Source organism: Vespa crabro, chromosome 18 (genome assembly GCF_910589235.1).
Source record: "Vespa crabro chromosome 18, iyVesCrab1.2, whole genome shotgun sequence".
Classification (NCBI taxonomy): Eukaryota; Metazoa; Arthropoda; class Insecta; order Hymenoptera; family Vespidae; genus Vespa; species Vespa crabro.
This window is the reverse complement of record NC_060972.1, coordinates 4,905,595-4,931,216: the sequence shown is the minus strand read 5'-3', so window position 1 is coordinate 4,931,216 and position 25,622 is coordinate 4,905,595. Positions and strand designations below refer to the sequence as shown.

Below are 25,622 nucleotides of genomic sequence, written 5' to 3'. Positions count from 1 at the left end.
AAATCCTTGGCTCATACTTGTAAAAAAAAAAGTTCCTACGTACGTATAACAGATAAATTGATTTTTCGCGCACGAGGTGACCGAGCGACCGGTTTGGGGGCAACGAGGGAATATCGATTTGTTATTTTTAGGGGCGGTTCAATCTGCGGACCCCACCTATGGTTACTTCTGTCTTCAAAAATTCGACGTTAACAGGCCATCCATTTTTTTCAACGACTCAATCATATATCTAATGCATTTTGTTTCTCGGGAGTACGTTTTCTCAAATCGCTAATGGCGATTAAAAGGAAAAAGAAAAGAGGTCGCTATAAAACAATAATTTATTTATTATTCATTTAATTGACGAACGCAGCTAGGTTCTTTTATTGTTTTTTTCTTTTTTTCCTTTTCTTTTAGACGAGTATTCGTAGCCTAAATGAAATACTAAATAAGTGTTTTAAATAATTGCATTGGAATGACTTAAAATAAAGTATAATAATAGAACGATTGAGTTGCGTGACTCATTCGTGATAAGATATCTGCGAACTAGGGTACAGGCCTATATCAAATGCAAATGAATATCTTAAAACTTCAAATTAAAATATCTATTATATGTGTATTTGATTAGGGCCCGTAATATTACAATTTAACCAAAAAGCGATATACTACCGTCAACAAACATTATTCGCGTAGACACCTTATATGGTTTATATTTTACAAGGCACTTATTGTCGAATTTATCTAAAACGATCAGTAAATTGTCTCGTAAGAAATAATAGCGTCTTTTAAATAAATGATATCGCAATAATTATTGTCGATACCGTAAGTCACAATGGTAATTAAAACAATCTGTCGTATAATTAACAGCTATAACTAAATGCATTAAAAAATCCTTCTTCCGACGAATTTTTCTCGCTATCGAGCATCGTCGGTAACTATTACGACAATGTGTACAAGCCGTTGGAATACTTAAGCCCTTCTACGACTTCGATTTTTGCGGGATCTGGGTTGCAGAAATGTCGCAACAAAATGTTATTAAATCCACAATCGCTCAAGTTCTCTTGTCCGAATACATTTCGTTGAATCTTTGCTGCATCCTCGGTTTCTATTCGTTCTACGAGTGGAGGGGTTTTTCTTTTTTTTTTTTTTTCTTCTGTTTTCTTATAATGATCTATAACGGAGCTACTTACCTAAACCATGTTTTGCAGCTGAAAACGATGTGGTCGTTGTTAAATGAGCACAACTAACAGAAAACTCCTCTAATTGGCTCGATTTCATCATATCGCAAAGAGAAGGTAATACGTGAGGTAAAAGAGGACCTTTCAGTTCCAAAGAATGAAATCTGTCCTTATCCACCCTAACTATGCTTTCTTTAACCTTTACGGGGGAAAAAAAAAAATGATATTTCATATTCAAGGATGTAGAAAAGGATTAAAGTAATTAGTACCTTCAATGGTTTTAGAGTGGCTCCATGAAACGCCATGGGTGCTAGCAGGGTCGGTGGTACACCAGCTAATGCACCAGTTGTCGTTATGGCTGACTTACAATTAATTAACAAGTTGAATAAAGCTTGTGCTTCTACACCCTTGACAAAAACGAGCGACTGTTTCATACTATCCATTTCGCTTTCCTTCTCTAAAATCATTCTCGCCTATGACGATGAACACGTTATAGAAAATGAAACTCAAACATACATCGTAATGTTGCATCTACCTGAGAACTATTAATTTTTCGGATCTCAGAATTTTCTACGCCAAGGCTTTGCAACCATTTATCTTGCGCTTCGTCTTCTTCGTCATTAATGATCAAAGCTGAAGAACTAGAATCCAAAGTTTCACATCCAGAATCGGTCGGATCCGATGGCCTTTTATGTTCTTTCTTTAATGGCATAGTATACTCGATCTCTAAAAAACAAAAAAAAAACCAAACATATATCGCGCGTGAACGATTCCATTAGGTTGAAATGTAAATTATGTCTATAAGTTTGTATACCTTCTTGTTTCAAAGCTTGTCGAAAACCACGCGTTGTAGGCGTTAACAAGGCATGCATTTCGGATAGACCGCATATTCCAGCAGCACGGAAAAGTACGGTGAAATTATTCGTACAGACATAAAAATAAGGACACTGCCGTGCACGCAACAAATGAAAAAGTGATCTGAAACTATCGCACCATTCTCTGTACAAAGCATCTCTTATTAGTTGATTGTTTGCTACCGCAGAATTGCTTCCTAGACTTGCACTCACTTTGCCAGCAGAGCGAGGGAATAACTCTAACCACGGTAATGATGGATGTTGCCATACCAAGCAACATTGGTGAAATCTAATAGAAACATTGCAAAATTGAATAGTACAAGAAGAAAAAATTGAACGTAAAGCTCTCATAAAAGAAAAAAAAAAAGAAAAAAAAAAAAAAAAAACAAAAAACAAAAAAGAAAAAACAAAAAAGAAAAAACAAAAAAGAAAAAGCTTACCTTGCATTTGGACTAGTGTCCAAAGTAGTTTCCTTTTGTCCGATATCTAGACACCTTACAAAACTCGTAGTACCAGAAGCTTCTTCGCTCGTTTTCAATTTACTGTTCCATGGGAACGGCTTCGAAGACATAAATCTCATTTTAGTTTTTAACGTCCAATCAATCGGTACATACTTTTCACCTTTTGGAACTTCTACTTCTGGTACGCACGCATTATTTTCTAGCTGAGCTAGAACGCTGGTAAAACTCAAAGGATTAGCTGGCGTGGTATTCTCAACTGTTTTTTGTCTCTTAACGCTAATATTTAATAACTCAAACAAGGTATTGTCATTGCTATTTTCTAGATCCGTCAGTGTCATATCCTTTCGCCCTTTGTCCGCCAAATCGTCTTTTACAAAAGGATTCTTACGTTTTTGGGATGTTTCTTGTTTCAAATTAAAATTACAATTATTAGAGGAATTATTCAAGGGCGATGATCCTTTATCGATATTACGTATTCTATTCATACGTGCTTGCAAAGCACGCTTTTTCATTTGTAATCGATGCAACTGCATCACTTGATCGGGCAGCTTCCATTCTAACGGGTTTGGACTTTCCACGTTCTCCATTGATAAGTTTAGCTATCTGTCTCATGCTATTATACAAAGAAAATACTTGTTACATACGATTTTTATCGCGAAGATAAATTACGAATGAAATTTGAAATCGAATGTTTAGATTATGAGGTTAAGTTATACAGAAAACATATACACGTACATGGAATAGTGAAGATATTATTATATTATTATTATTATTATTATTACGTACCAATTAATTAAAAGATTCGTCGATAGGATAATAATTACTTCTAAATTCTCTTTTAAAATATTACTACGTATATTCCAGACGCCAAATAAAGACCCCACGGACAGCTGATACCGCGGACATGTTGTTTGTCTTGTGAGAAGCATGCGCAATGGATGTCAAAGACTTCGCGATACGTTCGTAGCGCCATCTTAGGCGTATCGAAAGAGAAAAATCGATACTAATCGCGCGCGTTCATTCAATTATCTATCGTATAAATATAATATGAGACGAAGCAAAAATAACATATGTATAAACGTACGCATCTATTAAAAATCGAATAGAACGATACGATAAATAATGAATTCAATTAATTAGGGAAAATCCGACGACAACCAACAAAAATGAACTTTGTACTTTATTTATTATTATTATTGCATTCGAAAAAAAAGAAAAGGAAACGTTCGATTTTTATAATTCAAATTTTGCAATGAACCTTTTTAGGAGTCACATATTAAGATTTGGCATTGCTTCGATTATGAGAAGAAATTTATGCGATTGTACGATTATGTGTACGATAGATGGATGAACGAAACGGATAGGAAAAATCTTTATATTCACAAATGGAATTACTTTGAGTAATGAGCAAATAATATGTCATTTATCACTGGAAATTTTGATTGGCCGAGTTAAAAACGCTTTTAGGTACTTTTCATTAAAGCAAAATGTTCGATGGTACGTCGAATCTTCGCTAATTGTATGAGAATTATCGTGGACGAGTACCGAATTATAAAATATTCGCTCCGAGCACTTACTCGACTCACGTTAAGCAATGTCGAATAGTTGAAAATTCTATCAAAGAGTTAATTCAAAGGACGTGAAAAAGGTAGTAACTTTCGACGATGGTTTATTTTTTCTTTTCTTTTTTATTTCGAAACATCGATTTCCGAGACGTCTAAAACGTCTCCAGCGCTTATACCAATGACAAAATGATCGTTTAATTATTATCGACAATTTGTTTATTTAAGCATGATTAAAAAAGGACCAAGCATGATCGCACGATCCCCTTTTGGCGGCGAGTTTTCTCTCCCTCCCACGAGAGCTATATAGCTTATCATCGCTTATCGCGATCTTCTCACTGATTCTTGGCGATTTGCAAATCTACGTCGAGACGCGTACACTGACAAACATCCATTGACCTAAGACTCCTCGTTCGGCGCGTGGGAGTAGGAAAAGGAAGATAGGAAGAGCCTTTCTTATGCTTGCTTTCTCTCTCTCTCTCTCTCTCTCTCTCTCTCTCTTTCTCTCTCTCGCTCTCTCTCGCTCTCTCTCATTCTTCGCGTTTCCTGGCTCCTTCTTGCTTTTTTCTTTTACATACACACAAATACACACACACACACACACGCACGCACGCACGCACGCACGCACGCACGCACGCACGCACACTCCTCGTGCTCGAACGACAATTTCGCGTATTTTTCGCCTTTTGGAGAAACCTCTTTTTGGCACACAATCATCCGGTACTCAGCAACTTTGCAGTGAACAAGAAAGGATGCCTTCTTCACCGTGGCCAGAGTACTGGTATGAAGAGAAACATCGAAAGAATATGCGACAAGCTGTTAGTGTATCCCGGAGCCCTTCCACCGGCATTGCTCGCCCCGGAACTTTGAGCAGCTTCTGCTAAACCTGTAAGATGATAAATTTCGTCTATAACTACTTTTTCTTCGTTTCTAATAATAATAAATGTAATAATTTTTTGACAAATCACGTGGGCATATTACGTTCGTACATTTAAATGTAAAATACGTTATATGGATACACGATGGAATTAAATGTAGGATAAAAATAGAAGGATATCGACAGTGACATCGCGTAATCTACTCACCGCCTATGATAGACACGTGGTCCTTCCCACGAGACGTTCTGTCAAAGCCGATTTTGATCTCTGTAACAGTCGAGGGATAAGCGTTATGTCGATATATCTATCGACTACGTGCTCGTTCTAAGCGTAAGAAGACGATTTTCGTTCGTTTTAATGGCCCTCGTCTACTCTTTGACGCGTGAATATGTATATTAAAAATTATAATACTATCATTACAAAAACTACTAAATGCTTAAAATTTGAAGAATTTTAATTACTTATCTCGATTTTTATGAAGATAACGTCTCTCATTACTTCACGTTTTTCGAATTCTTTTAGAATCATTCGATGAAAGATTCTTTGCAATCCTTTTATCTAACATACCATACAATCTTAAGGTACCATCGGCCCGGCCAAGACTGTTAGTAGAGATGCATTTGTAGCTCCCCACATCCTGTTCCGTGAATCCTTTGATCGCCAACTCCATTAGGACTTTATAGCCCGATCGTTCCTCGCGAACGCTGTACTTCGGTCTGTAATAGAACGAACAATGGATTACTACGCTGAAGCTTCATTAAAATGATGAGTCTTCTAACGAAGACTGATGAAGCAAAAGAATTAACAAAGAATAATCTAAATTGCGTTTAATAAAGTTAAGGAAAAAGAAAAGGAAGATTTACTTTTTCCTACGTCGGATCGAAGTGAATAAGAATATAATATACGGTCTCACCCCTCTAGCAGCATCTCGTCGTTCGTCCCACGATGATTTTTCACCCAATAATTAATCGTATTTGGGAAAGCCTCGACGTAACACTTCAATGTTACCTCGGTGCCCAAGGGTGCGCCTAATAGCTGATTGGGTACCGTCACGGTGGGTGCGACTAAGAAAATTAAATATAATACGATTAAATAATATCAATTTCTTTTTTAATTTCGACGATCCAACTAGACGATTTAGCCCTTGAATTATAAATATCGCGAGATAAGACGCAACCCGACGATCGTTATGCCAATCGAGATTTTATCTCGTAAATATGCATGATCCATTTGAAAGGAGTAGATACACGTCCATTTACAGATAGAGAAGTTACTAACGCGAAACGTAAATCCAAAGAGATAAGATAGAAGACACGCGATGGACGTTAATACGCTTTTGACTGTGTCAAACTCGAATTTTCCCAGGGTACAAGTATTCTCTCTCTCAACGGGTAGATTTGAGAGAACTTTCCGAATAATTCGTATCGTTCATCGTTGTTCCATGCGCACACGATATTACATATAAATATTACATATAATCCATAGAATGTTTAGGAAATGTCCACGAGAAGGTAACACGATAGTTTTCGATATTTCACTTATGTTTACCGTTCTTATATTTAATATAACTAGAATAATATAACAAGAGAGAAACTAGTGCGCGTTCGATCGAACTCAATAAATAAATTCTTTCTACGCGATTTATTCTTTTTCTAACGATAAAAATATCTCTGATGAAACAGTTAACTCGTGTCAATGAATACGTTAAGACGATTATCGAATCATTTTGTATTAATATAATAAATGTCTAATATTCATGACTCTGAAAGACTGGATATTTAGAATTATGATCTCCGATTCCGTTCAAATGGCACGAGTTGGGGCTGAAATTAATCATGTAAGATATCAAAAGTACTATCAGGTTATATGAAGTTTGAAGATGTTCGTTTGTATTTCCATAAACTAAAGACGGAGCTTATTTCGGCGCTATGAGTGCACTCCAATTCCATGTTTAATTCACTAGTAATATCAAAGAGATAAAGGTAAAAGGAGCGGAGGAAGGAGGGAGGAGGAGGAGGAGGAGGAGGAGGAGGAGGAGGAGAGAGAGAGAGAGAGGAAACGTTCTATATTTTCTTCTAATCATACTCGAAGCAACCAATTTAATTACGCACATTGCTATTTCTCGTCGCAGTATCTTAATGGGAAACAAAACTGGCTCTGGAAACGAAGGACCGCACAAGTAAAGGGAAATATATATAGAAATATATAGAATACGCGAAAGAGAAACGTAGAGGCAAAGAAAGAGAAAGAGATAGAATTATGTTCTCGGAACAGTCGTTTCGAAGTCCGCATTGAAGCGACTCGCCGACGCAATCGATTTACCTCGTCGTCCGTTTTAAACCCTCCGAAATCAGCTTCCCTATCAAATTTTGCGAGTTCACGATTCAGGAAGTATGCACAGCTTGATATTCCTAAAGTTTTTAACACAAGAGAAAAGAAACAAAAAAAAAAAGAAAATCAATTTCTATATTTCTCTATTTCTTTCGTTAATTTCAATGGTTTTCGTTATAATATATTTCCGAAATTAATATACAAGGAGTTGTTGAACTACCCGTTGTAAAAGAGAATTCAAAGAAATACTTGGTATCCTGATCGTAATAAAAGAAAAGAAAAGAAAATTCAAATGGCAGGCATCTTAAGCAGGAAGCTTATCTCGTTGCATCGACCATATTATCGATCGAGAAAGTATAGAATATTTAAAAAGGATTTTGACGAAACCAATGCGAGAAAGTCGATCGTAGCCGAGGAAATGAAAGAACCTTGGAAAAGATAGTAAGTACGTAAGACGACTTCCTCCTGACGAACCTGCTGACGAACCCATAAACCGTGTTTCTCCGTCGCAAACTTAGTTATCCGCTGTAATATCTAAAATTTCAGGGTGAAGTCGCAAACAAACCGTTCTTGTTCTCTCGTACTCTACGGAGGACAGTAACCGAAGAAGAAATTAATTTCTCTTTCTTTCTCTCTACCTTACAATTGTAGTTTCTCCGTTTATCTCCTGGAAACTAGAAAAGAACGAAGATAAAGATATGTACTTCGTTAAAGCACATATTAGTATTATCAGCGAATATTCTCCGTTGTTGGAGAAACTTCTCTTTTAACGCACGGGACAAAATCCCGTTACATCTTTTTGTGATCGGTACAATGAACTGGAAGTATCGCAATTATGAAAATGACAGTAGCGTAATTAATAGGTGAACTTTGTACCGAACAGCGGAAGCCCGCATACGATGGGATTAATTCAACATCAAAGCTTTACGTTGAAGAGAGAGAGAGAGAGAGAGAGAGAGAGAGAGAGAGAGAGAGAGAGAGAGAGAGAGAGAGAGAGAGAGAGAGAGAGAGAGAGAGAGAAATTTCAAAGGCGACATTAGAAGAAAAAAATGGAAAAGAAGAGGAAAGAATTCGAAAGGTGATCGATAAAGAGATCGTGGGATAAAGGGTAAGGGTGGAAGGGAGTTTGGTCGAAGTCGACGGTCAGCGTCTTCCACCTTGCACGGACGCGTCGTTTCCGCAGTGCCAGGTCGTTACGTCACACACAAATATACACACAAATATACACACAAAGACACCCACGCAATCCAAACACAAAGCAACGATTGTAGGAGGACAATTCGTTCTTCTCGTACGTAGGTATAGTACATACATAGGTATGTATGTATGTACGTACATACGTCCGTAAGTAGAAAGTTCGCGGTAGAAAAGAGAGGTCACGATCGGAAATCAGAGAGAAGAAAGGAACGGGAACTTACAATTCACGGCGAGCATCACTCGCTTGCTAACGGCCGGCGGCACGTCGTTGCTGGCGATGCAGAGATACACCCCCATTTGTCGTCTCTCGACGCGATGGAATTGCAGGAGGGAACCGTTGTAGTTCTCGTGCTTCTCGAAAGTGCTTCCACCTGCGCGCACGTAAGAAAACGTTACTGTCGCGTCGTATTTCCTTCCTTTCGTCTTTAATACCAATCCCTTCTCTACCATTCCAAAACCAACCCCTTATTCTCATCTTTTACCATTTTTTCCTTCTTCTTTTTCTTTTCCTCCTACCTTAACATACCTTTCTTTTCCTCCTACCTTAACATCGATCGAACGTTAACCCCCTTTTTTCTCTTACTCTCTTTGAACTCTCTATCACCGATAAGATAAGAGATATATTTGACTAGTCACGTAACTCGTTACTACTCGGAGTTACTAGTCGAAAGATCAAAAAGATTTAGGAAAGTCGCTTGAAGTCGTTTCGACAATCTTCATTTTAGTTTTCTTTTCTTTTGATTCTCGAATGTCACGTCATCCTTCGAGCTGCATACGTGCAATTCATTTTTTATTTCTCCCTCGATTAAAATTTCATTACCAATAAAGAATTAATATAATTTAAGGACATACGACCGCATAGGTCGTTAACGATAATCGGAGTCATCATGTAATACTTGAAAAGACGTACGACTTTTCTCGCTATATGTCTTGAATATATTTTCGTACCGTTAGTAACACCATCAAGATGAAGCGAGATAAAGACACCTCCTTGTAATTGGCCCAACTTCCTCATGAAACGTAGATATAAACGTTCTCCCGTTAATATAAGCGACTCGACCGCGAGTCCGCGAAACGGAATACGTTAGCGCGTTAAACGACTAAAGTACGTGACGGTAATTTTATTGGCGAGCGATCGCACGATTATACCCTTTTTGTATTAATTCTTTTCATGTTAAGTGTTTCTGTGTGCGTTGAATAATTGGCGGAAAACGAAAGAACGAGAGGAGAGAAAAAAAAATGATTAAAAATATCGATAAATCGACTTTGATCTTCGGCGCTCGTGCGTTTTCGAAATTCGCACGTTAATGATAACGCACGTTAAAAGAGGAATTAATAACGATAAAGCGTCATGGCATCGATCCGTACCGATTTAACATCGCATCGACGCGAATACAGAAATAATCGCCGTAAATGTAACCATTTCGATATACCTCGTTGGCCCGATGAAAAATTCAATCTGTTTGCAAACTTTCATTATCCGATTTTGCGCTCATTAAGGCTGGATGCATGCGAAATTAGACGAAAACATTTACGTGTGAAAAAACAAACTGTTGCAATTTCTCGAGAATAACAAAAACGTGTAGAGCCACGCTAAAATTGTTGTCTATAATAAAAACTAGTGATTCGAATCTTTTTACCTACATATGTATTTAGAAACGTGTTATTGAAAAAACATGATATCTTTCTCGATAACTAGTGGAACTAGTTCAATAAAGCAAATCTCAAGTTTCGAAAGCTAAGAAGTAAAAGCTTCGAGGACGAAGACGAAGGAGTACGAGGCAGAGTACCAGGAGCAAAACTAAACGCGCAAACACTAGAAGTGAAAGAAGAAGAGACGAGAAAGATATATGCTTAATTCACTACTTAGGCAGCTCTAACGAGTTCGCTAAGTGAGCGAGCGCTAACGAGTTTGCCGAGCTCGTAAGAAAGACGGTGTAGGGTAGAGGAGAAGCTTACTCGCGCGCGCGCAAAACTTAGGCGCAAGAGGGAGATAGATAGATAGATAAATAGGGAGGGAGGGAGAGAGAGAGAGAGAGAGAGAGAGTGAATAAGGAGGCATCGTTGGTTTTGCCATCTGTGGTTTCATCCTTTGAAAGGAAAACGTTGATAAGGCCGTACTGAAAAATACTTTAGCTGCAAGAAAAGAGAGGAATTGGAGGAGAGAGAGAGAGAGAGGGGGGGGGGAGGGAGGGAGGGAGGGACGGGTTAAGGGAAAACTACGTCGGCCAAAGTTTTGCCAACTCGAACAACTATCTTCCTAGCGACTATCGTTGCGTTCATCTATGTATGTGCATCTTCTTCTTTGCGTCTTATTGTTACACGTTTTAGCTCGTACACACCAAGACACAAGCTAGTTCTACTTTTCAAGACACAGCCCGAAGCCGCGGTAGACGTTCGTACACACTGGGCTGCTACAAGTACCATCAAGAGGATTCTCTCCCTTCTGTTTCTCCTTCGAACGGGCGTACTACCACACGCTCGAACATCATCCAGCACCTTCCCCTTCTATTCTTCTTCCACGTAAACCCACCAACCAACCAACCGTCTTCGAAGAGAGAGTTCAAGAAGTGGAACTTGATTCAACGACCTTCCTCGTTATACCCACTCCTCTCTGTTCTTACATCCAATCTGTGTACTCACGTTCGAAAATGCTCTGCCTCTCGACTTTGCACCTACCTGACTCGCGAGCCTTCCTTGGCACTGGAATATCGCGCAAAAAAGACCCGTCGATAACCGACCCTTGATTCTTCTCTTTTGCTCTTCTTCTTGTAAATTATTTTCGCACTTACAACGTTGAAAATAGACGCACCGAACGAATATGAAGATTTTTCCTTGCTCTTTGATATCCTCTACCTCGGGAAACGTTTCCCTTCCTTTCGAATTATGTTCCTCTAATATTTTAAAATGCGTAGGAATAGGCTCCGTTTCACCGGATTTTCCATCTCTCCTCGCTAAAGATTTACGATCGTTCGTTTTCAAGAATCCCACGCAAAGGCAGTAGAACGATATAAAGGAATCGAGATAATTTTCGAAAAGTTCCCCTAGTTTCGCCACGGAAGCACAAAGTATCTACCTAAGGCGATAAAAAGTTGAAACGACGTACGTCCGTGGTTTTGCGTTTATCGCGGCAAGTACGGAGTTTATATCGGCTGTTCAACGCAGACATTCTCCGTTTCCGAGCAGTCCAGAACTCGAAGCATGGCGAACGATATAAATGTTCAATGAATGACGATAAATCGTTGGGAGTTACATTGATGGAAGCGATAATGGCTACATTTTTTCTCTTGCCATGTCTTTTGAGAAAAGAAAAAGAAACAAAAAGAAAAATATTCCCTTACGACAAATTTTGTGTCGTTACATTTTTTCTTCCAATAATAAAACGTTCATTTAACGAACGATCGGGCAAAGAAAGGATCGACACATTGTGTTATTACATTTTAAAAGAATTCACGCAATATATTTCGTTTCTCTAACTGTAAACTTAAAAGGGGGGAGGGCGGTCGGGAGAATAGAAAAGAAAAAAAATACAAATAGATACAAATGGAAGAGTTATCTTTCGTACGAAACTTCTTAAGCCGATTCCTTATCAAAATCGTAAAACGTATTATCCTAACGCAAATCGCTCTGAGATGATCTACATATCTCGAATTTACGTGATACACTGACACGAGCGAGCATTCGTCGTTGACTTTTCCAACGGTGTCACATTCAAGTGCAATTGAATTATTCAAAACTGTTCTTAACTAAGCGAGACGAGGCGTCGAGTAAAGTTTTTGATTATTCGGAAAGGCCATTATTCGAATGTAAGCTATTCTTGAAAGAAAACTGTTTTCACTTCTAATTTACATACGTCCCGCGTGCCACATTTCACGACACTAATTAGCTTCTCTCTCCATTTCCTTTTTTCTTTCTTTCTCTTTTTTGTTCTTTTTTTCTTTGTTTGTTTTTTCTTTTTTTTCCTTTTTTTTCCTTTTTTTTTTTAGTCGCTATGAACTTACGCTCATACAAAAATAAGCGTGCACGTTTCTCTACTTCGTATAAACAAGTATCATCCAATTATCCAATTTGTCTGATAGAAAAAAAAAAAAAAAGAAAAAGGAAGGAAAGTGTACGTATGTACGTAGCAGTTAGAAAAAAAGAAACAAGTACTTTCGGGTTGAAGGCAACGTTTTCGCTATGGGTCAGCGAGACGTAATAAAATGTCAAGAAATAAAGAAGGTGACCATCCAACTGATGCTGCATCGTTATATTTCCAGACGCAAACTCTTCTTCATAGTTTTCCGTTTTTCTTTCTTTCTTTATTTTTCTCTCCCTCCTTCTGTTTTATTTATCCTCGTTACACTTCGTTACCGCACGAGCGAACGACCGAGCCTGTTTCGAATTCGTTCAAACGAATATATCACGATGAACGAGCTAAAAAATAATCAATGAGCGTTACCGGAGGTATTACCGAATTATTGACGGAATCGTATCGAAACGAGAAAACTCGGTCAGATTTGGTCAGATTTTGTCTTATTTTTAATTACTTCGCGAAAGGCTCTTTCCCTTGTTCAGTTGTTTACTTCTTTTCACATTTCTTTCTCTTTTTCTTATTCTATCCATTTTGTCGTTTCAAAGAGGAGACGGTGCCTCTCGCGGAAAAAATAATTCGACAGGTGACAGTCAATCGCCTCGGGAAAACAATTTTTATATTCGACGAACGACTCACGATCGAGCAGTGAGATAAGACGCCTTTTCTCTTGTTTTTGCTGATTAGAGAGAGAGAGAGAGAGAGAGAGAGAGAGAGAAGAAAAACGGAAACGTCCCATGCTTCGATCGATAGATACTTATGCAACAATGTTCACACAGAAGAATACGTTATCGACATTAAACCGGTATACTTGGTACAGCCGTTAGATGAAATTCTCTGCTGCGGCTAGAGAGAGAGAGAGAGAGAGAGAGAGAGAGAGATTATAGAACTTGCAGTCGCTGACTCGATCGTGCAAAGACTCCAAAGAGATGCATGCGGTGCGTGAGTGCATATTCCTTGCACACCTGCTTCCCATCGGTTCTCTCGAGGACTATCAACTAATTACCCTATTAATATCGCTAGATCGTTGCACGAACCCTTAATATTTTGGCTACCCAGACGGTGCTTTACCGCCTACACGAGTCAGAATCTTCTTCCGTAAAAAATGTCTAATAATAAAGCTTAGTACTTGGATGTGTTTTATTGCTTTTCTTTTTTTTCTTTTCTTTTCTTTTCTTTTCTTTTCACCGTGAATAAGAAAAAATCGAAAAAAATGAAAAGGATATTCCAAGAGACATTATTATTGCTTCTCATTGTAGCTACCGAGAAAACATATATATTCTTTCTTGAGATAAGTTCTCGGCTACTAAAAACATTCACGATGCATTCCTGAAGCCGCGAAAACTTTTCAAAGAAATATGTATTATAGTTGTAAATAAACGGCTATCGAACGTGAGCATAAAGGGAGCTCCGAATATCCGCCTGTAAAAAGTTGCCTTTCTCGATGAAACTCGATTTACGTCAAAGTCTCGATATCGAGGAAATATGGAAAATAGCTGCGCGAAAAGAGGCGAGTCTTTGTTAATGCGAGCTACGTTCGATGTAAAAAAAAATGTTCTGCTTTTAGAATATGAATAAAATATCCGAAAACAAGTTCATTGTTGATGACTGATATCCACTAAATATTACATGTCCGATAGAGTTATATTGGATCAAAAATGAGAAAGATTTTTTTTTTGGTGCTAATCAATAAGCTCGAACCTCGAAAAGTTTCAAGTATTAAAGTGTTATATCGTTTTTAAGTTCATCTTATTGCATTCCGATATGATACATACCTATCGTATCTTCATTAATTACAGCACGAGCAGCACGAGCTACGATCTCTATTGACCACGTAAAATTTTTCTAAACCAAATAAATAATTTTCGCCTCTTCGTACGAATAAAAATTAAATATTCGAGCAAAAAGCATCGGCAAGAGCGTAACTACCTAATATATTGAAAATTCGATATCGAAGAAACATGGCGTACGGACGTGCAAAAGAGGAGAAAGAAATCATGAGAGAGAGAGAGAGAGAGGGAGAAAGAGAGAGCTTTAATATGAACGAGAATAAATACGTCGCCGTGCTTTGTGCTTGAGCTAGGGAAGAGATCTACGCGTTGAGCACAGAGAAAGCATGCGATCGTTACGAAATAAAGGAAATAAACGTAAGAATAGAGTAGACCGTTGAAAGAACGAGAGACGAGAAATAAAGGAGAAGTAAGACGATGGTCTGGACCACGAGAGGAAAAGACGGTTCGCAAAGGCGGTAAGGCGGTAAGCCGAGGCAAACAAAATTAAACCTTCTTCTCGTTCTGCGACTCTCTCGTGGCACGAAGAAGAAAAGCAAGAAGGAGGAGAAAAAGGAAAAAGAAAAAGAAGAAAAGGCCCGGTTGAGCTTCGAGAAAATATTCTCGAGGCTTTATAGTCTCATTAAATACCAGTAGAAGAGGCCCTTATGAAAATGGGCTCGTTCTTCTCTCGTCGCCATGACACTCTCGGAGTTGGTCGACCGGTTGCTCTGCAGCTCAAGGTCGCGTTGTCACCCTCCGAAACTGCTAGATCCGCGGTGGTCTCACCTCCGTATACTATGTCCGGTGGAACTGTAATAAAGAAAAGAATTATTTTTTAATAACTCGTAGGAAGGAAGAGAGATGAGCAAAAAGCTTATATGCGAAAGCAATATTTTTCGTTTTCTTTTTCTCTTCTTTTTCTTTTATTTTTTCTTCTCTTTTTTCTCTCTTCCCCCCCCCCCTCTCTCTTTCTTTATTTCTGTTTTTCCTTCGTTTTCTTTTTGTTGTTACATACCGTAATTTACCCACGCGAAGAACACGCGGGGTCAGTGTCTACTGCCCGAGATGATTGATTACACAAAATGTGGGACGTTAGCCGAACTTACAGGCTGGGAAGCGTCCGATCGATTTTCGTTCGCGAAAAATGAATTAACGATGGCTGACTATTCCCGAAATAGCTTCGTCACGCTCTTTCTCTCGTATAGCTATCATAATTATAGTATCTTCAAAAAATTCCTGTATATCTTTCCATTATTTTTCAGTTGGGATGAAACCATGAACCGGAAAAATGAGAGGTACTTTAATAAAGTTTCGAGAGCAGGTAAAGACAAGAGAGAGAGAGAGAGAGAGAGAGAGAGAGAGAGAGAGAGAGAGAGAGAGAGAGAGAGGGAGGGCGGGAGGGAGGGAGGGAGGAAGAGAACGAAAGTAAACCCTTACAAGCCGTCAGCTTTCGAGAAGGAACTTCGTAATGAGATAGTCGTTAATATGTAGTCTGGTATAATTAGACTCGATTCAGCTTCGTCGGAGATAAAGATGAAGTGGAGAGTTAAGAGTTAATGGCTAAGCCGAGCCAAGATCGTAATAATTATCACCGTTGACCATGATCGTTGGTTTAACGTAATGTAAGAAGATTGAGAAAGTGCAAAACATCTTGGCTAAGTCAGACGACGAGTACTTATCTACCCTAATTCGATGCACTCCAACAAAGTCGGCCAACCAAGGATAGATATACGTCGTACTCTTTATACGTTAATGTAACAAGAGAAAATAAAGTACTATCTTGTCTCCTTTGCATAATAAAAAGTACACCCACCATCCGACCGGCAGATTCACGCGAATGAAAAGAATCGAGCTTAAAATTCAAGAAATTTACGCTGGCCCTAACCTCGAGGTCGTGACAGCGATCGATCAAGTTCCCGTAAAGAAAAGAGATAATCAATTGGCCATAGAAAAAAGCAAAGCCATTAATCATAATGATATTTTTTATAGGGAAGTCCCCGAGTCATTTCTTCGCCACACAGCTTTTTTGCGATAATAAGGTATTGAGAAAACTAAGTATATTATTTCGCGGTTGATTCTCAATCATATCTGTGTGTACGTCCTCATAAAAGCTAATGAAACTTGCAATAGTAAATTTGCTTCGCGCATTATTATCCTATAACCGATTTCTTGAGAGAATCGAATTTCTTTTTGATCTCTCTTTTAAAATCGTATCAATTACATCGAATCTTTCCTTTGTAATAAACTTTATAACGATATATTTATAAATCTAGTAGAAATCATGAAAAATTAGAGAACGTTGAAAATTGATAAACGCATGATCTCATCCACGCATATTTATGTAAAACGAACGATTATGTGAACTCAGTGAGTGGTAGAAATTCTCGTTGGAAGGTATAGGACGTTGGGACATCGTAAGAAAAATATTTCTCCGTCTTCTTCTTCCGAGAAAAATATAATATTTCCTCGTCCCAGGTGGCAATAAAAGGAAATAATTTACCGAGAGAAGTCGGCCTACGTATGCGCTCGTCTTGCGCGAATGCAACGCTTTTGGAAAGAAAAAAGGAATAAAAAGGAATGAGGGGGAAAAAGAGAAAAGAAAAAGAAGAGAGGTAGAGAGAAGAAATTCTGTCGATCGCATTTATTAAATTCTCAGCCGAGAAATCACCGTTCTCTCGACGAAGAAATTATTTTCCCCTCACTTGAAAACGACGACCGTTCTGAAATTCACGATGATTTGCTCTGTCACCGGCGTCGATTTGAGCCGACTCAACGAACCGTTTCGAGTCGAAGGAAAATTAATATCCCGATATATTTATTCGTGTACGAGATTATTTCCATTCGAGAGATAGACTCGTCATTCTGAATTCGAACTATTAGTCATGGGTCATGAATAAGTATTAAGCATGACCTTCGATATTTTAAGAAATAAAAGTGTACGATCTTTTTTTCACCTTGGACGATTACATACTTTGCGTATGAGATATTTATATTAATATTCATTCGAGTTATACGTCATTATAAAATCATACGAATTATTAGAAATTGTTAGGAAACTTTGTCGAAGCTTATTCCACGAGGCAATAATTGAATGGCAATAGAAATGATTTCCATTAAAAGGAGTTAATCGCCTATAAATCAACGTCGCCAATAGTAAGCCATTATCCGTACGGAAACCGACTAACGATTTCATACCACTGCCGAACAAATTACTTTCATATTCGCGGTAGAAAAATTGATCGTCAAATTACCATACCATTTCTCGCTCCATATAAGCTTTATACGTAAACGTTCAAGTTACCGCAAAGTTTGCACGCGATCGCTTAAATTCTTCACACTTTCGCGTTGCGCGAAGGAAACGTTTCTTTACTCTATCGTTAGAGCACTTATTTTAACGTTATATAAAGATCGTACAAACGTAGGTTATAAATTAGCCGAGAGAGAGAAAGGGTGAGGAGGAGGAGGAGGAGAGAGAGAAAGAGAGAGAGAGAGAGAGAGAGAGAGAGAGAGAGAGAGAGAGATTTAGATCTCTCATGGAGGGCAAATTTAAACGGTCACGTAACTTTGGATACGTAACGAGATTGGTGAGCCGTGAATTGCAACTTTCTTATCAGCATGGACTCGTAATTACAAAGAAAAATATTAAAAGGAAAGAAGAGCTTTTTAGTAAAATAAAGAGGTAAGTACTCCTTTGTGAGTGAAAGGCTCGAAATGTCAAAAAGAGTTTACGGTGATCATACCGCGTCGACGAACGCAAATGTTTGCTCAACGTAAAGGACTTAAAAGAGCGAGAGAAGGCGCGGATGAGGAGCGACTTCGCAGAAAGTTCCGCTTACCAAATCCGACTGGTTCAAAAAGTTACGGATTAAGGAAATAGGAAAAGAAACGATCGATTGGTATCCAAAAGAGAAACTTGGACCGAGCTTTTCAGATTTGTGGAAAAAAAAGGAAAAAAAGAAAGAAAAAGAAAAAAAGAAAAAAAGAAAAAATCTAGTGAAATCCTCTTTTCTCGACAAGAGAAACGTACATACAGGTAGTGTACGGTAGATAGGTTTTATTTTTTCCTTTCATTAAGCTAGAGATGGAAATTTTATCCGTGCTGTATCGTCAAACAAAAATTTCACAATAATAGAAAAAGAAAAAAAAGAAAGAGGAAACAGTGGAAAAACATGGAAAGAGAAAATAATAGTGATTGAAAGGATCTCACCAAGTATGTCGACGCAACCCAACTCGGATTTCATTGGACTGGTGTTGATCTGGCACATGTAGCAATCCCTGTCGGACTCCTTCAGCTGACGAATGTGCAAGCGCCACGTGCCATTGACGACTTCCTCCGTAACTTGGCTACTTCCTGTCACACCGAAGGCGCCGGACGTAGCACCGGAGCCGGAATTACTGCCGGTCTCGTAGGAGACCGAGATACGCGCATTGTGCGTCACCGTTCTCGTGTGGACCGTCAGAACCGTCTGGTCGGAGGCTCGCAGCCATGCGACCTGCAACATTCAATGGGGCATCTCCGATTACGAAACGAATTATTTATCTCACGTTCACTTAATTTCCTATTCTTTTCACTTATCGAATGCTTCAATGGACGCAACTCAATCCATACGTGTTATAAATTCCAATATTTGTTGAAAAATGTTTGCTAACCAGCTGCTACTTTCATTTTAACGGTATACCTCGAAATAGTCTCTATTTCGTTATACGCGTAATTTATTTTCTTCTCATTTTCGTACATAGGAAGTGACGCTACGTGGTATACCGTGCTCGTCGAAATGTCCTCTTTACCGCGTAGAATGCATTGCATTTCATGAATTCCTCTCTCACTCTCCTCCCTTCCTTTTCATATATGTATATGTGGACTGGGCGCCCGTGCGCGCCCATGTTTTGCCTTTTGGACTATGGTGCGTTGCATCGCGCGTTGCGGTAAATAGTAAACTGCAGTATGCCGGTATTATATTATATTACAATGAGAAATTTTAAGCGACGGTATTACGTTCGTACGACACATTGTACACTCGGTACGTTGTAACGTTACCGTGCGTACGAGATCCGTGGGTTACCGTAAGTGGCTAATGTGAAGTCGCGCAATGTATATTCAAAAGAATGAAATAATGAATTAAAAAGGCAAACTTGCAGCCAGTATTTTTGAGTTCGTTTAAAAAAGAAAAAGAAAAAGAAGCAGCACGTATGCTCTTAATCGATTATTATTTTCTTCATTTTCCTATCCACTATCCAAGACAATCGAGTCTTCTACGTTTTAACTTCTTTAAAATTGGATTATAGGAGGAAAGAATTTAACCATGTTGTCATCGATTCGACGATAAGAGAGCTTACTTAAGTGAAAAATTGGAGATTGGTAATACGTTTAATATAGATTCTATTTCTATGTAGTCATTCGACTTAAATAATATCGAAGCGTATCTAGGTTCCGCGTATTTACTTACTTTTGATAGGAAGAAAGAAAAACGTGACGATTTTCGTGAAAAAAAGAACGTTGTAACGGAATATATTTTTCTGTCCAAATAAATGTGAAATTTTTGATCACGCTAAATAATGGTAGCGTGTAATTGTTAACCTACTTTTGGATATACTTTCCGCGAGCCTGCACCATGCCCTGTTCCTTTTAATCATACACAGTAAGAGTTCATGTAAAATGCGGTTGGCAAACTTTTGTATGAATCTTCCGAAGACTGACAGACAACCGCCATCGCTTTCACGAACATCACGGCAGTCTCTTAATTAACGTTTTATCACTACCTTCGCGATCGCCAGCGAAAGGGAAGGAGGAGGAGGAGGAGGAGGAGGAGGATGAGGGTATCTCATTTATTTGAGCTAACGTAAAAGTTGGCCGACGATGATACATCTAGGACAGTAATAATCTGGCAAACTCGATTTTCGAAACACAGTTTGTGTCTCGTCTCGAAAATGGCTCTGGTGTTGTCGCTTCACCGACATTCGACGATACCGATAGGAACTAGAATTTAGATTAAAGTTGTGAAATGAAATAATTACGAACGAAAGGAAATATCGATCGAAATATTTATCGAGTATATCTAATCGACTTTGCGACGATCATTCGATATAAAACATATTAAGCAGTTTTGAGAGTAGAACTCTCATTCCTATGCCGATCTCTACATTGATTCACGAGTGTAGCAGAGAGAGGGGGCCCACATACGGTCGAAGCATCAATGTCGAATTTTCCTTGTAACTCTTGCTCGAGTGTACTAGCTAGCACGAATCTACGAACGATATTAAACTTGGTAATAACATTTCCTCTACCACAATGTCGCAGTTCTATTATTATATCGTTATCGTTACGTATCGTAACGGAGCACGACATTACGAGGTAATAGCGTAGCGAGATAACCGAGTTGTGTAATATGAAAAAGCCATAGAAAATTATCTCGAATGCAACGTAATAGAAACGTACCTTTCTCTCTTCCTTCGTATTTCGATCGACTACTACTACACGTGGATCTTCCGTTAGAAGACATACATTTTGTTAAAACGTTGATACATGGAAGGAAGATATTTCGACGATAGCCGAGATCGTCAGATCGCTATGACTCGATGTGCCACGAAATCAAGATAAATTCTCTCGTCTTTGCGTGCCTTTACATTTCCACCGGCCGATTTCGTTTAGAAGAGTACACGAAAGGAATATAAAAATATGAAAAGATGTACCTGCATATATTTAAATGGACATTGAAAAATATTACGATTTCTCAATAATAATTCTACATATGTCGTTACAATGTATGAGCCTGGACGTTGAGCTCCGAAATCCAACGTTAAAAAATGATAGTTGGTACTGATACCACGAATCGTCTAACAAATTAAAATTTCAATAATTGATTGAAATTAACGTAAGCCGGCTGAGTAATCCACACAGGCACACACAGACATAATCACACGCAAGCGCGCACTCATAATCGGCGCATCATTTTGAATGAATCACTTCGGTTTAAATCAAATCAATTAGCAATTAGCGAATTTCCGTAGTGCTCGCCGGTAATTCTTTTTATTCCTCGATAATATTCCACGAATTAGCCGAGTTTCGATCAAATTGGAAACTCGAAGCTTTAGCTTTATGAATAGAAGCGATCGATGCGGATAGAAACGCCGCGGGGACTAGAACGCGCAAGACTTTGCTCTCGACTTTGGCTTCGCATCTATTGCATGAATTCCCTTGTCGAAGGTGAAATACTCTGCATTCCGGAGTCAACGTTAACGCGATCGCGATAATGCGAGTGTAAACAATCTATTGTCGAAAATCTTAAGAAACTTTTCTCATCAAAAATAAAAACAATTTCACCGGGGTATCCTCGGATGCTGGGAGAAAAATGAAAATAAAATATTTTCCCAATGGATAGGGTACTATTTTATGCGGGCGATCTATCATCGGCATGTTAAACGTCTTTACGGGAGCCGTATTAAACGCGTGACGGCTTAGGCGCTTCGTCACGATGCTTGAAAACTCGATGAATGGGGTAGGAAAGCTCTCGGCTTTTGCCAGACCTACGAGGGTCATAGTTTCGATCCAGGAAGCGGCATCGTGCTTGCGCCTGCTTTTACGCGCCTTTACTCATTGTGTCCTGCGGCTGCTCGCGACGGAATTAGAATTTAAAATAGAGAGCGTATCGGGTTGGAAGGCTTTATCGTAACGGGGCTTCCGGAAACTATTCGAAAGCTTTCACTGGTACCCCTGGCTTATCTTAATCCCAAGCAGCCTTCTCCGATGCTATAGTTGCTACTTCTACCTTCTAGCTTCCTTACTCGAGAGCGAGAACTTCTTTCCATGAGCCGAATATTTCATCTAGCTGGATATTTTACGATCTGGAATCTGTCGCTATGATCTCTCTCTCTCTCTCTCTCTCTCTCTCGCTACTCTTCTAAAATTCGCTTGGCCCCTTTCCATAGTTGCTCTCTTTTCTTTGCTTTTCTCGATTATCCTATCTGTCTTCCTCGACTTTATTCCTTTTTTATCTCTTTTCTCTTCGTCTTCCTTTCCGCGGAACAAATAGATCCTAATCGAAAGGATCGTCGTTAACGACGCGTTGTTGTCTTAAGGAAATAAAAGATAATTCAATTTCTCGCTTCGACAGTCATGGTGAAATACCAACGAAAAATTGGTCCGCGCTGGAAATAATTCGAGTCAAGCGCTATTGCTCGAAACCGAAAAAAGAAACTTTATAAAGTATATATATATATATATATATATATATATATATATATATACATATATACATATAGAAAAAGTATATATACCATTTGAAGCGTTCATTCACACTCGCGAACGTCAAACCGCAAAGGGTTAAAATCGTACCGAGTCAGCGCGATTCGTTTTACTTTTGAACGAGCTACTTGCGGCCACGTAAACGCGATATGAAGACTAAGTGGTAGAACGCTGGTGGTGGTAGGGAATGAGAGTGAGTGCGAGAGAGAGAGAGAGAGACAGACAAGAAAGACAGGTCGTTGAAGGAATTCGTGGCGAGATTTTTCACTTGCCTCGATTCAATTTTTCTGCCAAGAGGAGAAAATGAATTTTCATATCAACGGTGATATATTCGGCGTTTCACGATTATTTATAATCGAATATCGACGAAATAATCAAATAAACTTATCAACTTGTCACTTTGTCATAATACTTATTCAAAATTCGCTTATAAAGAAATATCTTTTTCCAATTAAACTTTGAAACAAAAAACATGAAATATTTTGCTTATATACTTCTCTGTCAATTTTATAGAAAATTATTTTACAAGATTAATATATTATATACAAAACTAAAGTTGAAGAATTATAAAGAATTTGATGAAGGATCGAAATGTTCTAAGATATATTGTTTCTACGACAATTGTAATTTTCATATATTCTTTTTCCCCGCTATTATCTTTCTCTTTGTTTTTCTCTTGGTGAATATTTTCACGATATGAAGGAGATATGTACGTCTCGAGGAATATTCTTTTCATGAACTTTCGAACGCTTCGGCAGAAAGTTAAAATTCACAAATGGTCGAGTTTTCCTCGCGCGAAACTACTTTGAACTATTACATTTGGCGGGACATTATCGATTCAGAAAGATTATTTGGATGCTGCTGAATCGTAGACATATAGGATAAACCGATAGGTATGATTTCTTTGGCGTCATTTATGTCGTTTACCTTGAACTTTCCGATGTTTCGAACGCTGCAGGAGAAAACTACTTCTCGACCGACCGCAGCGGTTTGATTTCCAACGGGAGCGACGATGATTGGCCCGATATTTGGGCTTAATGATTCTGAAACAGAAATAAGGTCATAAGAAATCCAATGAAATATAATCATCGTCCCTTATTTTAACTCGACGCTCATTGATAATCATTGATAACATTTTTCTCGTTACGATCAAATAAACGTTACGTTCTTTGTTAGACCGACTTAAATATTTTTTCAATAAAAAGAAAAAAAAATTCATTTCATCGGTAATTAACGTTTATTACTGAGACTGTAATACACGTTGAAACTGTAATTTTATTCACTACTTGGAAAATTATAACGGTGCAAAGCTAAGGGGAACATTGGAAAATAAATTATTCATACTAGAGGTCGAAAGATAATTAGGTTTACATTAGAAAGTAAATTTTCAATGGCCACATTCGAAAGGCTTAAGGGCGTCGCACTATTTTAAGAGTATCGTACGTTTAAAAAGTATAATGAAAAAGACGATGGTTACGTGTTAATTGCGTTTATCTCTTACGAGTATCTCGAAAGATAAACACATCGTTCTATAAATAATAAGAAAAGATAGAAAACATTACGTAAGAAGATGAAATAATTATTTACGTACGTTAACGTTAACGTTATCTCGTCGTAAGTTAAAAGCTTCTACATGGCGATTTTAAACGTGTGTGATAAAACGATACGACGTAGGTAGGATATAATTATTTCAACGTTTGAGAGAAGCTTAAATCTGCAATGAGGATTTATGAGATACAATTACGATATATCTGCTCACGGGATTAATGCAATAGCGACTTTTGGCGATCCACGCGTTATATTTAAATGCATCGTACTTGCACCTCTCAACCGTATCAAGTGTTTGCATTAAAAATGCACACTTCTTCTGGACATTTGAACTTTTAAATAAGATGAAACATGGAATTATTTAACCCAAATTACATAGCAAAGGTAATAAGATTTGTTCTTTCTTCTCATTCGCAAGCCGTGCTTACGAACGAGGGAGACGTCTTTTTAGAAAGTTCAACTTAAGAATTTTTCAACGTAAATATTTAAGAAATATTTGCTTCTTTAATAAATGAATGACGAACGTTGTAACATCTTGTATTTCTTAAGGTCGAATATAATTTGGACAACGCTTTTGGATATGCTTGGTTTTAAAGGATAATGAAAATACACATCGTCAAATATATTACGTGTTAATCACGTCGGCAATAGGGATAAATAAGCTCCCGTTATAATCATTTTGCAGTATTACCAATCGCAACGAGACGCGATAGATCATCTCACGTATTATACGCTTTACCGACTCAGCGTGTGCGTAATGCGCTACGTTCAGCGTTTAGCTCATACTCATAGATCATAATCTCTATTCTTCCTATATCACGGATATTCGTTCATTAAAATGAAAGCCGATTTATGATTCTTTCGAGCTAACGTCAAATTCGCTCGAGATAAATTGGAAAAATCATGATGCTTTGCTTTCTTTTTATTCGACGATCGGAAAAAAATGTTTGCGACAGAGTTAGCAAACTATCGGAACTACTAGCAACATGACTTCTCATTTAAATAACAACGAGTTCCTAGTAAGAGCAGTCGCTTTTACGCTCGCAAACCGATCGCAGTTTATTTCCGAGGAGAACGCTAGACACACGAACGTAACACGCTAGAAGAATTGCGCTTCGATTTACGGGAAATCGACTTTGAACGCGGTATCGGCTTTCCTATCGAAAAAAACAGAGTGAGAGACACAAAGAGACAACTCTTGGTTCATAGCTTTTTTCTAAGCTTTCGTATCGTAAACACACAGAGATCAGATCTTCGAGAAGGAGTAATATCAAAATTGACTGGGCAGCTCGGATGCTTTCGAGGTATCCACTCTGCCCTTATTCATCGTCTTGCCGACAAATCCTTGGCCTAATGAAACGAGCTGCCGGATTAGACAGACAGTGTAACCTGCAAGTTCTCCGATATTCCTGACCTCGAAATATATATATACAAGGTGTGTGTGTGTGTGTGTGTATATATATATATATATATACATATATATATATATAGAGAGAGAGAGAAGGATGGAAAGTGGAAAAAGGAAGGGAAAAAAGCTAGAAGCGTTCT

At 38.3% G+C, this 25,622-nt stretch overlaps 2 protein-coding genes across 2 annotated transcripts in view; both read right to left on the bottom strand.

Moving 5' to 3' along the window:
* Positions 1 to 302: 302 nt before the first annotated feature.
* LOC124430342 (protein downstream neighbor of son homolog) lies at positions 303 to 3,408 on the bottom strand. The gene is made up of 7 exons (XM_046976743.1): positions 3,259 to 3,408; positions 2,452 to 3,085; positions 1,972 to 2,300; positions 1,693 to 1,883; positions 1,427 to 1,630; positions 1,170 to 1,356; positions 303 to 1,093 (listed from the first exon to the last, which is right to left on the bottom strand). The coding sequence occupies exons 2-7, from the start codon at positions 3,057 to 3,059 to the stop codon at positions 918 to 920; spliced, it is 1,695 nt and encodes a 564-aa protein (XP_046832699.1). The 5' UTR covers positions 3,060 to 3,085; positions 3,259 to 3,408; the 3' UTR covers positions 303 to 917.
* Positions 3,409 to 4,140: 732 nt separating this feature from the next.
* Positions 4,141 to 25,622, bottom strand: part of LOC124430344 (lachesin-like) — a 50,839-nt gene continuing 29,357 nt past the window's right edge. Inside the window, exons 2-9 of the mRNA XM_046976756.1 lie at positions 23,454 to 23,569; positions 18,492 to 18,777; positions 14,933 to 15,094; positions 8,662 to 8,811; positions 5,826 to 5,976; positions 5,480 to 5,628; positions 5,120 to 5,179; positions 4,141 to 4,920 (exon numbers count right to left, since the gene is read on the bottom strand). Of these exons, the coding sequence (XP_046832712.1) occupies positions 4,796 to 4,920; positions 5,120 to 5,179; positions 5,480 to 5,628; positions 5,826 to 5,976; positions 8,662 to 8,811; positions 14,933 to 15,094; positions 18,492 to 18,777; positions 23,454 to 23,569 (1,199 nt within the window). The 3' untranslated portion in view covers positions 4,141 to 4,795. The remainder of the gene's footprint in view (positions 4,921 to 5,119; positions 5,180 to 5,479; positions 5,629 to 5,825; positions 5,977 to 8,661; positions 8,812 to 14,932; positions 15,095 to 18,491; positions 18,778 to 23,453; positions 23,570 to 25,622) is intronic.